The 12,559-nt window shown below is 53.1% G+C and overlaps 1 protein-coding gene across 2 annotated transcripts in view; it reads left to right on the top strand.

The window, feature by feature from the left end:
• WDR47 (WD repeat domain 47) overlaps positions 1-12,559 on the top strand; it is a 31,974-nt gene that overhangs the window by 2,487 nt on the left and 16,928 nt on the right. Inside the window, exons 2-7 of one of the 2 annotated variants that reach the window (XM_078881352.1) lie at positions 4,015-4,136; positions 5,204-5,465; positions 6,576-6,659; positions 8,549-8,633; positions 10,211-10,568; positions 11,324-11,508. In XM_078881352.1, the coding sequence (XP_078737478.1) occupies positions 5,308-5,465; positions 6,576-6,659; positions 8,549-8,633; positions 10,211-10,568; positions 11,324-11,508 (870 nt within the window). In that variant the 5' untranslated portion in view covers positions 4,015-4,136; positions 5,204-5,307. The remainder of the gene's footprint in view (positions 1-4,014; positions 4,137-5,203; positions 5,466-6,575; positions 6,660-8,548; positions 8,634-10,210; positions 10,569-11,323; positions 11,509-12,559) is intronic. The other variant, XM_078881353.1, reaches the window with a different exon arrangement.

Below are 12,559 nucleotides of genomic sequence, written 5' to 3'. Positions count from 1 at the left end.
TACTGGTGGTGAGTGTAATAGTGGTGAGTGTACTAGTGGTGGTGAGTGTACTAGTGGTGAGTGTAGTAGTGGTGAGTGTAGTGGTGGGTGTAGTGGTGGTGAGTGTACTAGTGGTGAGTGTAGTGGTGGGTGTACTGGTGGTGAGTGTAGTAGTGGTGAGTGTAGTGGTGGGTGTAGTGGTGGTGAGTGTACTAGTGGTGAGTGTAGTAGTGGTGGGTGTAGTGGTGGGTGTAGTGGTGGTGAGTGTACTGGTGGTGAGTGTACTAGTGGTGAGTGTACTAGTGGTGAGTGTAGTGGTGGGTGTAGTGGTGGTGAGTGTACTGGTGGTGAGTGTACTAGTAGTGAGTGTAGTGGTGGGTGTACTGGTGGTGAGTGTACTAGTGGTGAGTGTAGTGGTGGGTGTACTGGTGGTGAGTGTACTAGTGGTGAGTGTACTAGTGGTGAGTGTGCTGGTGGTGAGTGTACTGGTAGGGAGTGTACTAGTGTTGAGTGTACTAGTGTTGAGTGTACTAGTGGTGATTGTCTATTTGTGTGTGCATCCACATATCAAGCAAGCAGCAGCAGCCATCAGCATGCAAGATCACAGACAGTATAGCATGCTAAGTAGCATCATTGACACCTATTATCAACATTAATACATACAACAGCTGATGTTTAGTGATATAATTTGTCTATTTGTGTTTCTCGCTTGCGATGGGGCTTTGTAGGATGAACGTTGAGATTTAAATGGGGCAGGCAGTGACTAATACGGTCTGAATTGGTCTGTAATAAGCTAGGGGCAATGATAAGGGGTTGCCAGTCTATGCGTCAATCTTGATTTCAAGCTTATCCCCAGTTTATTGTATTTATTAGTTCATTTAGTTCATTTATTTGGTGTAGCCCTGTGACCACGCGCAACAGAAAAATCCAGGAAATACCAGCAAAGTCTTCCAGAAAAAAGCACCGTATATCAACGCTGTGTGCAAAAAATCCCAGTGAGATGCAAGTCAAACAATAACAACCATAAGACAATTTAGATTAAAGTTATCCAGTCTAACTCTGTACTACAACAAACAAATATGGCTAAACCAAAACGTTTTCGAAATCACCAAAATAAAGCTATAATGAAACAGTGATCATACGAACTGTGATTCAAATTTAACAATAAACGATCTACATAACATGTACGACCAAATTCGAGTCAGTCCATAACAGCAGGAGTATCAGTAGGAGTATCAAAACGTTTCAATGCACCTTTAAAGATGAATATTCTCCGTGAGCCAACGGCACTCACTCCCCCCCGTGCATTAACTCAACAATCACCATCTTCATCCAAGGCAAAGATCCCCCGTGTAGCCTTAGCAGACTGTTGGGGGCAAGTGCCGTTAGCGAGTATCACCTGTGAAATCTGACACGGCACACGAGGGGGTGGGTGGGTGGCCAGCACCACGCCCGGCCGCCTTTGTCTCCCCAGTGGCGATGTTTACGCTGAGTCGAGCTAGGGGGGAGGACCAGGACCGATCTCGATTTGAAGCTTTCATGACTGCAGGAATCCATACTCTTTGGTTCTTTCGGTAAAGTCACATAGGTAGAAAAATAAAATAAATCACGACGTTTCGATCGCAACAACAAGCAATTTTCATCAAGTGGGACAACCACAGCAAGAAAAAAAACTGCTGAATTAGGCTCAGGACCAGCTAAGATATTTGTCACTGGTGTTGTCCGTGAGCGGGAATTGAACTCGCATCACCGGGGTTCATATTGCAGCGCGCAAACCACTACACTACCGCTCCCCACCATCGTCATCACCATCACCACAACCACCATCAGTCACGATCGATCCACTGCTGAGATGAAGGCTTCACCAAGGCCGCCGTTGTCACCGCTCACGATCCATTCACCTTTTGATCTCCCGACGCGGCAGCTGAAACATTGGTGCGTTTTATTTCTTAATCTCCCCCCCCCCCCCGCCTCTATCCACCCATCAGTTTACACGGCTGCACCACAGTTGTTGTTGATTGGCTGGTCGCGCGTGGCGGGGTCAAGTGTGGGTAACTCCCCACCTCGCTGTCTTCCAAGACCTTCTGGCCAGCCAAAACTGTTTAAGATCAAACTATTTTTTTATTTTAGCAGGTAAGGCTCAATACAGTGGCTTATTATCACGTGGACATTGATAGCAACAGCCAAATGCTTGAAACGCGTGACGTTGATTCTAAATGTGGATAGAAAAAACTGGAGGACCCGGAGAAAAATCCACGCGGTCACGGGGGGGAGAGAGACGCACGCAAACTCCAAATATACAGCAGCAGGCATCGTCAGGATCGGGATCGAATCCACAACCTCCTGCATACCAGGCGAGAGATGTCACATCTCCTAGCCACCGCAGCGCCCCTAAAACACGCTCCGAGTCCAGCGGAGGGCCCTACCGGCAGCAGTGGCGCGAGCGGGAGACATTGCAGCGCTGCACCTCTACCCCTGTGTGCGTCCTTCCACGTGCCAGCCTTTGCATCCATCCATCCTCCTAGATGTCACAAGCTGCTGTGCCCCCCCCCCCTTTAGTAACGCCGCTAACACGGAGAGGAACACTCCTCTTGGGAGTTGTCGTCATCACGCCGCCATCCTTGCCGGAGCTCATGAGCCAAACTACCATTGGCTCCGCTTCGGAGTTTTAAAGGCATCAAGGGGTTAGGGCAAATTGTCGAGAATGGGCGACAATTCCTCTAACTCAGGGGTGGGGAACGTCCAGCCCGCGGGCCGTATGAGGCCCGCAAAATCATTTGGTGTGGCCCTGCCAAGGCAACCGCAGGCGTGACTCGAAATTCAATAAATCTAGGTGCAAACCTGGACAGGCAGTTGCGAGTAGCAGCAACATCATCAATACCAGCTAACATCACACGCCTCACCAAAGAGAAGCAGTTCCAGCCATCGCATTAGGGGCGAGTTAATTAAATGTTTGACCAATTATAACGGGCTAATTTTTAAGTTGATAATTTTGTATGGCCCGCGAATGATGTTATAAATATCCAAACGGCCCTTGGCAGAAAAAAAGGTTCCCCACCCCCTGATCTAACTCATTTAGAAACACGCGTTTAGATTATTTGGCTGCTATACATGTCCAATGAGCACGGTTGGCTACACACATTCAGCATACACACGTGTGTACACTTCGTTGAGCTATCATTTATGGCGATGCCACTTCTGAAAAATAACTATGAGGTCAGTGGGCTTTATCTGGTAAAGTCGAAAATTGTTTAGTTTTATTTATTTTTATCGATTTGTTTACCTTTACCATACTTTGCACTCGAATCGTTTTTGTATTGTTTGTCATTGTAACCTTACACGCCCCGACTAGACACCCGTGAAAATGATCATCATATTTCTCCAGGATAAATAAAGATTCTGATTCTGAATAGGCACGGCGTCTGATGATGCGACACAGGCAACACAGGTGGAATAAAATGATCGTTAAATACTACCTACTAATAATGAATAATGTCAACTTGCAACGCACAGCGTTGGCTCATCGCTCTCGAAGAGAGGAGAGAGAGAAACATCCTGGATAAAACAGCAAATCTTCCAAAAAACACAAAAAAACGTATTACAACGCTGTGTGCAAAACTCCAGTGTGATGCAAGTCAAACAACAACAACCATGAGACAATTTAGATGGAAGTTATCAGGCCAACTCCACACTTCGCAAGAAACATGGCTTAACCATATGTTTTCGAAATCGCCAAAATAAAGCTATAAAAACAATGCAACAACAGTAATCATAGGAACTGTGATAGCTACTCTCTCGTTATGTTCAGCAGTTAAACCGCTGGATGATATTTTATCCGCCTGAGGACGACCGCTTGCTTGTGTTGCGATCGAAACGTCGTGATTTATTTTATTTTACACCCACATGACTTGACCGAAAGAACCAAAGAGCATAGAGCGAGGGGGGGACGATGACTCGGAGACGCTAGGCGGAGGACTCGCAGACGTACGCATGCACGGTACGTATGCCGGACTTCTTTTGCACCGCCGTATGTAGCCAACCGTCCTGATCGGAGGTGCGGGGCAACCAGAGACGAGGCGCGGGAAGGCGGCAGCAGCAGCAGCAGCGGTGAGAGGCCGGCGCCACTAGCAATTGCCCCGGCACCAAATCGCATCGAGGTGAGCTGGTAGCACCTGAGAAGCTGGGTACGAATCCAGGCAGCGGCCGCCCATGATTGAATTGTCACTCTCGTGCCGGTTAATCTGCCGTCCGTCGCCAGCGGTGGGTGGCGAGGCGCCTGGTCTGTGGAGGACGCGCCGAGTATATGGGTGGGTAGGTGAGTGGATGAGTTGGTGAGTGAGTGTGTGGGTGATTGGGTGAGTTATGTGGGTGGGTGAGTGAGTGTGTGGGTGTGGGGAGCGGTAGTGTAGCGGTTAGCGCGCTGCGCTCTGAACCTGACGACCCGGGTTCGATTCCCGCTCATGGCCAACACCGGTGACAATGATCTGAACCGTTCCCGGGCCTCTCCTAGGTCGGCTCAGCCTGAAATTAGTACCTGCACGCGCGCCCGGTGCGGTGTGACGTAAACATTGCCACTAGGGAGACGAAGGCGGTCGGGTGTGGTGCTGGTCACCCACCCCCTCGTGTACCGTTCCGGCCTTCATAGGTGCTCGCTAACAGCACTTGCCCCAACAGTCTGTTAAGTCTATATGGGGGATCTTTGTCTTTGTGTGGGTGGGTAAGTGAGTGAGAAAGTGTGTGGGTGGGTGGGTGGGTGGGTGAGTGAGTGGTGAGTTGGTGAGTCAGTGGGTGAGTGGGTGAGTCAGTGGGTGAGTGGTTGGTGGGTGGGTGAGTGTGTAGGTTGGTGGGTGGGTGAGTGTGTAGGTTGGTGGGTGGGTGAATTTGTGGGTGGGTGAGGTGTAACTTGCAATGTGCTGGTGGTTGAACACAGTGTGGTGGCGGCGGTGGTGGATGAGACGAAACAGTCAGTGTCTGGTAGACACTGCATCCCCAACATGGGTGGAGGGAGAGAGACAAGGGGGCGACTGACCACCGTTGAGTGTGTGACTGGAGTGAATCGATCAGTGGCATATTAATCACGGTCGTAGTAGCGGCAGCAGAGAGACAAGGAGAGACCTGGAGTGAGACAGTGAGTGCCGGACCATCTCCGCGCCCGGTGACTTCACGGCGAGAAGCGCGATGCAGGCGAGTCGACCTCTAACGCGCCGTGCGCTCTCCCCGCCAGCGCCGCGTTCCGTCCCCCGCGAGCTCCTCCGTCGGCGCCGTCCAGGGCCACCCACCCCCCCCCCCCACGGCCTCCATCCCTTTCCCATCGGCGGTGCCGCCGCCATGAGGATGGAGGAGGCTCTGAACGTGAAGGAGGCGGAGGTGATCAAGCTCGTCCTGGACTTCCTGCACTCGCGCAAGCTGCACGTGAGCACGCTGGCTCTGGAGCGCGAGAGCGGCGTCATCAACGGCCTCTACTCGGACGACATGCTCTTCCTGAGGTGCGCCAGCCCCTCCGGGCTCCACCCTCCACTCGCGCTCATCGCCAACCAACCACCCAGCCACCCACCCACCCAGAGACACCTACCTAGGCACACCCCGCGCACCCAGCCACCCACCCAGCCAGGCACCCACCCACCCAGAGACACCCCAACCACCCACCCACCCACCCACCCACCCAGAGACACCCACCCACCCAGCCAGGCACCTAGAGACACCCAGCCACCCACCCATCCAGCCACCCACCCACTCACCCATAACCCTACCATCAACCCAGCCACCCACCCATCCCACCCACCTGCACAGTAAAAACAACGGGCGAGTTTCTTAAACCTTCCCCCCCGCCTTGCTGGGAGATTGAACCAGTGACCTCTGGCCATTGCAAGGTGGCAGCCTGCCCTGGGTGACTGCTGTAGAAATGCGAGTGACTGGTGCGTGAGTGAATAACTGTTGCGTGAGTGAGTGAGTGCGTGAGTAAATGAGTGAGTGCGTGAGTGAGTGAGTGTGTGAGTGAGTGAATGCGTGAGTGAGTGAGTGAATGCGTGAGTGAGTGCGTGAGTGAGTGAGTGAGTGCGTGAGTGAGTGAGTGCGTGAATGAGTGAGTGCGTGAGTGAGTGAGTGCGTGAGTGAGTGAGTGTGAGTGAGTGCGTGCGTACGTGTTGGCGAGCAAAGCGCCGGGCAGCTCAAGTACAGCAAGTTGTCAGAGTAGGGGGCACAGTTAGTGAAAACGAAACTATTCTTATTTTGCCAGAAAAGGCCCACTCAGCCACATTGCTCTATTTCAGAAGCATCCTGGCCACAAATAACAGCTCGGTTAAGTGGCTTATCGTGTGGAAATGTATCACAGCCAAATACTCGAACCCACGACCTCCTGTATACCAGGCGAGGTAGTTAACATCTTTCCACCGTGGCACCAGAAACATCTCTGCCGGTCATCTCAGTCATTCGATCTGTGGCAGCCTGGGCCTGTCCCGTGACCTCCTGCCAGTGTGCCTTCGACACTTCACGTGGTAGCCTCAAAGTGCACCTTGCCTGGTACATGCGCTGTGGTGACATCACCGATGCTTAGTGGCAAATGGCAGCTGTTGTGGTGTGCGTGCGTGCGTGTGCAGGCAGCTCATCCTAGATGGGCAGTGGGACGACGTTCTGGAATTCATCCAGCCACTGGAGGCCATGGAGAAGTTCCAGTCGAAGAGGTGACTCTCGCGCACTCGCAAAGATAAAGACGCCCCCGAGTGTATCTCTGACAGGACTGTTGTGGCAAGTGCTGTTAGCGAACGGCACCTGCGGAGGCTGGCATGGCCCACGAGGGGGCTGATGTTTACACACCACACCAGGTACTCGGTTGAGGCTGAGTCGACCTAGGGGAAGCCCAGGACCGCTTCAGGTGGGGTCCAATGTTTAATCTTTGGGCAGTGTTGAGTCTTTGGTGCAGTGTTGAGTCTATGGTGCAGTGTTGAGTTTATGGTGCAGTGTTGAGTCTATGGGTAGTGTTGAGTCTATGGGCAATGTTGAGTCTATGGCAGTGTTGAGTCTATGGGTAGTGTTGAGTCTATGGGTAGTGTTGAGTCTATGGCAGTGTTGAGTCTATGGTGCAGTGTTTAGTCTATGGTGCAGTGTTGAGTCTATGGGCAGTGTTGAGTCTCTGGTGCAGTGTTGAGTCTATGGGTAGTGTTGAGTCTCTGGTGCAGTGTTGAGTCTATGGGCAGTGTTGAGTCTATGGGCAGTGTTGTGTCTCTGGTGCAGTGTTGAGTCTGTGGGCAGTGTTGAGTCTATGGTGCAGTGTTGAGTCTATGGGCAGTGTTGAGTCTATGGTGCAGTGTTGAGTCTATGGGTAGTGTTGAGTCTCTGGTGCAGTGTTGAGTCTATGGGCAGTGTTGAGTCTCTGGTGCAGTGTTGAGTCTATGGGCAGTGTTGAGTCTATGGTGCCGTGTTGAGTCTATGGGCAGTGTTGAGTCTATGGGCAGTGTTGAGTCTATGGTGCAGTATTGAGTCTATGGGTAGTGTTGAGTCTCTGGTGCAGTGTTGAGTCTATGGGCAGTGGTGAGTATATGATGCAGTGTTGAGTCTATGGGCAGTGTTGAGTCTCTGGTGCAGTGTTGAGTCTATGGGCAGTTTTGAGTCTCTGGTGCAGTGTTGAGTCTATGGGCAGTGTTGAGTCTATGGCAGTGTTGAGTCTATGGGCAGTGTTGATTCTCTAGTGCAGTGGTGAGTCTATGGGCAGTGTTGAGTCTAGTGCAGTGGTGAGTCTGTGGGCAGTGGTGAGTCTATGGTGCAGTGTTGAGTCTATGGGTAGTGTTGAGTCTCTGGTGCAGTTGTAATAACACACTGGAGACGGCTTGTAGGATCGGTCCTTTTATTTCACTTTCTTGCAGTTCACAAACACTCCCCGTTGCTGGCAGGCAACGGGAAGCGGGCAGACAGCCACCAGAGACACACCACCACGTGGCACTCAGAGCCCCACTCGTGCGTGGCCCCTCTCTCTCTTCGTTCCGTGTCTGACCCCGTGTCTCTCCTCTCTCCCCTTATTTAATGCCTGGGAAGCGGGCAGACAGCCACCAGAGACACACCACCACGTGGCACTCAGAGCCCCACTCGTGCGTGGCCCCTCTCTCTCTTCGTTCCGTGTCTGACCCCGTGTCTCTCCTCTCTCCCCTTATTTAATGCCTGGGTCACGTGGTACACTCCAGCCAATCCTCAATAGCCTGCACCGAATGTTCCAGATCCCCCATCAACTCCCGGGACCACGCCCCCGACTTGTCTTCCCATTGGCTGAGGCCAAGACCAGCGAAACCAATCACCTAGCTGACATCCCGTGATCACGCCGGGGCCATGCTCCCAGGCTCTCCCCCCATTGGCTGTAAAGCGGGACCGGCAAAGCCGATCACCACGTGAATCCGACATAGGCTCTTATTACACAGTGTTGAGTCTATGGGCAGTGTTGAGTCTATGGTGCAGTGTTGAGTCTATGGTGCAGTGTTGAGTCTATGGGCAGTGTTGAGTCTATGGTGCAGTGTTTAGTCTATGGGCAGTGTTGCTGCTGCTGTCAGCAGGGTTCCGAGCGTCACTGTCATCGCGTCCGTAGGTTCCGCTACCTGGTGCTCAAGCAGAAGTTCCTGGAGGCGCTGTGCATCAACAAGGCGGTGCCAATGGATGAGGAGCCACGCCAGGTGAGCCAGCAGTGGCCCTTGCTCTCTCCTTCCCTCCCTCCTTCATTCCCTTCCCTCCTTCCTTCATTTCCTCCCTCCTTGCTCCCCTTCCCTCCTCCCCACCTACATCTCTATCCCCCTCCCTCCCCCCTCGTCCCACCTCCCACCCTCTATCTCGATATTTCACGCAACCTCCGGACATCCTCGCAGCAGCGGCTTTCGGATGCGCTTTTGCGGCCGTCTGGAACGCTCTCTGCCTTCCGATATATGGAAACCACTTGGGAGCGCCGCACTTTTAAATCGTCATCTATATTGACAACCTCATTTTTTTAAGCTGCTTTTTGTGTTCAGTTTCTTGTCCTTCCCCTGCACCTCCGGTTAGCACGGGTGGCTACGTACGGTGCGAAAGAAGTTCAGCATGCATGCATATGTAATGTAGCACTCGGAGACGCTGTCTTGCTTAAGTTACATATATTTATTATATTATACAGGTAGTCCTTTAATTACGATGGAGATGCGTTACGATGACCCCATCGTAGGTCGAAAATATCGTAAGTCGAAGATGGCCTAGCCTACCCAGGAGTCTTAAAGAATGGTGATAATTTAGCAAAACAGAGCAATTTACAGTAGCGTACTGTATAAACTATATAATGTATGTATTTATTAATTACAATACTGTATTGCGCAGTAAAATGTAAAGTAAAAAAACCAAGGTAAATTCTTAGCCTACCGATATGAACTGCAATTTAATAGAAAGTTTTTTCAGGAAACAATCCTATCTTCTATAAAAAAAACTTTTAACATGCTTTGAACGTATCGTATCGTGGTAACCATAAATGATACCGCTAAAGCTACGTATCACACATGCATTGAACGTATCGTAACGTGTCATATTGTGCTGTACTCGCCAAGATTATGTCCGTCGTCTGCATACTTGAACGATGTTAAGGTTGTTGATGGCAATTTTGTCGTATCGCTATCGTCATCGTAAGATCGAAATATCGTAAGTCGGACCCCATCGTAACTCGGGGACTACCTGTATATCAAAGTCCACCCGACTCGATCACATGTTATCAGGTGGACGCAGGTTGACTCTATACAACTGGGTGACTCTATGGAGCTGCTACACGACATTCGCTTTATAGCCGACTGACTACTATATAAGAGCCGTCGATGTAGTCGCCACGGCGAAGATTTTTAACTCCCTTCCAAGACGAGGAGGGCGATCGCCAGCGACGACGGCCCGGACCCCGCATCCCCACGGCAGCCCCGAGCCCCGCTCCGCGCTGCCTTTTATTTCCCCTCGGCTCTGGCCACGCCCCTTTTCCCCAAACTCTCTCCCCCTCGCCTCACGAGAACACCCCGGGGGTTCCGTCTCTACCCCCCACGTTGACTCCCTCACCCAGTTAACCTCACCTGACCCTGCCTATCCTCATCGCTGCAATCATCATTTACGGCCAATAGGCCCCGTACTGTCCTTACACATACATCATATATCTCTCTCTCTGTCCGTTCCTTCTCCCTCCCACCTCCCACCCTCCATCTCTCCGTCCGTCCCCCGTCCGCCCGCCCACTCATCCCCCCACCCCCCGCTGCAGCTGGAGTTCACGGTGGAGGCGGTGGTGCAGTGCCTGCAGTCGCTGGAGCCGTTCTGCCCGAGCCGCGAGGACTACAGCGGCCTGTGCCTGCTGCTCACGCTGCCCCAGCTCACGGAGCACGCCGAGTTCCGCGAGTGGAGCCCCAGCGCGGCGCGCGTGCGCTGCTTCGAGGAGGCGTGCGCCCTCGTCTCCGACTTCATCCCGGCCGACCGCAAGCTGAGCGAGGCCGGCTTCCGCGCCAGCCCCGACCGCCTGCTGCAGCTGCTCGTCAAGGGGCTGCTGTACGAGGCCGCCCTGGAGCTGTGCCAGGCGCAGGCCACGGGCGAGCCGCTGCTGGGCGACGCCGACGTGCTGCAAGGTGGCGCCCCCTACCCCCCTACCGCTCCTCTCCCAACACCGGTCTCCCGGCTGGGTCATCCGCTGGGTCACCCACTGGGTCACCCGTTGGGCCACCCGCTGGGCCACCCGCTGGGTCACCCGCTGGGTCACCCACTGGGTCACCTGTTGGGTCACCCGCTGGGTCACCCGCTGGGTCACCCGCTGGGCCACCCGCTGGGCCACCCGCTGGGTCACCCGCTGGGCCACCCGCTGGGCCACCCGCTAAGTCACCCGCTGGGTCACCCGTTGGGTCACCCGCTGGGTTACCCGCTGGGTCACCCGCTGGGCCACCCGCTGGGTCACCCGCTGGGCCACCCGCTGGGCCACCCGCTGGGCCACCCGCTGGGTCACCCGCTGGGTCACCCGCTGGGCCACCCGCTGGGCCACCCGCTAGGTCACCCGCTAAGTCACCCGCTGGGTCATCCGCTACTGCTTGCCACGTTTGCTTCTCGTTCCCTATCTCGCCCCCTCGCTTGTTCCCTCGCTCGGTTGTGTTTGTGTGTGCTGCCGTGCGAATCACAGTGTGCTGCCGTGTATCTTGCTGTGTGTGTGTGATGCCGTGTGCAGGCGTGGACCTGTTGAGTGGGAACAGCTGTGTGTGTGTGTGCTGCTCTGTGTTTATGGCTGGTTGTGTGTTTGCGCGGGCTTGTGCAGGCGTGGACCTGCTGAGTGGGAACGGCTGCGTGTGTGTGTGTGCTACCGTGCGTGTTGCTGTGTGTGTGCTGCTGTGTGCAGGCGTGGACCTGCTGAGTGGGAACGGCTGCGACGAGATGGACCCGAGCCTGCTGTCGTGGCTGCGCTGCATCCCGGCGGAGACGTTCTCCTGCGCCTTCGAGCAGAAGACGCTCGCTGTGCAGCTCGACCGCCTCGTGCGTCCCGTCAAGGCTACGCTGTCCGACCTGCTCACCCCACTCATGCAGGTGTGTGTGTGTGTGTGAGATACAGGGTGTGTGTGCGTGATACGGGGTGTGTGTGTGTGAGAGATACAGGGTGTGTGTGTGTGTGTGATATACAGGTGTGTGTGAGATACTGGTGTGTGTGTGTGTGTGAGATACAGGTGTGTGTGTGTGTGTGTGACACAGGTGTGTGTGTGATACAGGGTGTGTGTGTGTGATACAGGGTGTCTGTGTGTGTGATATAGGTGTGTGTGTGTGTGAGATACAGGGTGTGTGTGTGTGTGTGATACAGGGTGTGTGTGTGTGATATAGGTGTGTGTGTGTGTGATACAGGTGTGTGTGTGATACAGGGTGTGTGTGTGTGTGTGTGAGATACAGGTGTGTGTGTGTGAGAGATACAGGGTGTGTGTGTGTGTGATACAGGTGTGTGTGTGTGTGTGTTTGTATGTGTGTATGTGAGTGGGGAGCGGTATTGTAGCGGTTAGCGCACTGCGCTACTAACCCAGCGAACCGAATTCGATTCCCGCTCACGCCCACCAACACCGGTGACGATGAAATGGGCCTCCCCTAGGTCGACTCAGCGTCAAATGAGCACCTGGTGCGGTGTGCAAACATCTCCACTGGGGAGACAAAGACGGCCGGGCGTGGTGCTCGCCACCCACCCCCTCGTGTGCCATGCCGGCCTTCACTAGGTGCCACTCGCCTAACGGCACTCGCCCCGACAGTCTGCTGAGGCTATACAGGGGACCTTTACCTTTGTACAGTGGTACCTCGGTACACGTCGTTAATTCGTTCCAGAAGGGGTAGGACTTGTACCGAAAATGACGTGTACCAAACAAATTTTTCCCATGAGAAATTAAGGAAGAGGAAATAATCCGTTCCAGAGTATAAGAAATTATATTTTATATGGCATATTATACATTAATGGGGTTGTATAAAATAATAAAATAATTTAGACACTACTTATTACTAACATGCATACGTAAATTTAAATAAATGCATAAATAAATTTAAATAAATTGAAATAAAAATAAAATTTAACATCACTTTACCTTGCTGAGAGGAGTTGATAGCC

This window comes from Lampetra fluviatilis, chromosome 61 (assembly GCF_964198595.1).
Source record: "Lampetra fluviatilis chromosome 61, kcLamFluv1.1, whole genome shotgun sequence".
In the NCBI taxonomy this organism is placed as follows: domain Eukaryota; kingdom Metazoa; phylum Chordata; class Hyperoartia; order Petromyzontiformes; family Petromyzontidae; genus Lampetra; species Lampetra fluviatilis.
This window is presented reverse-complemented; position numbering and strand designations above follow the sequence as displayed.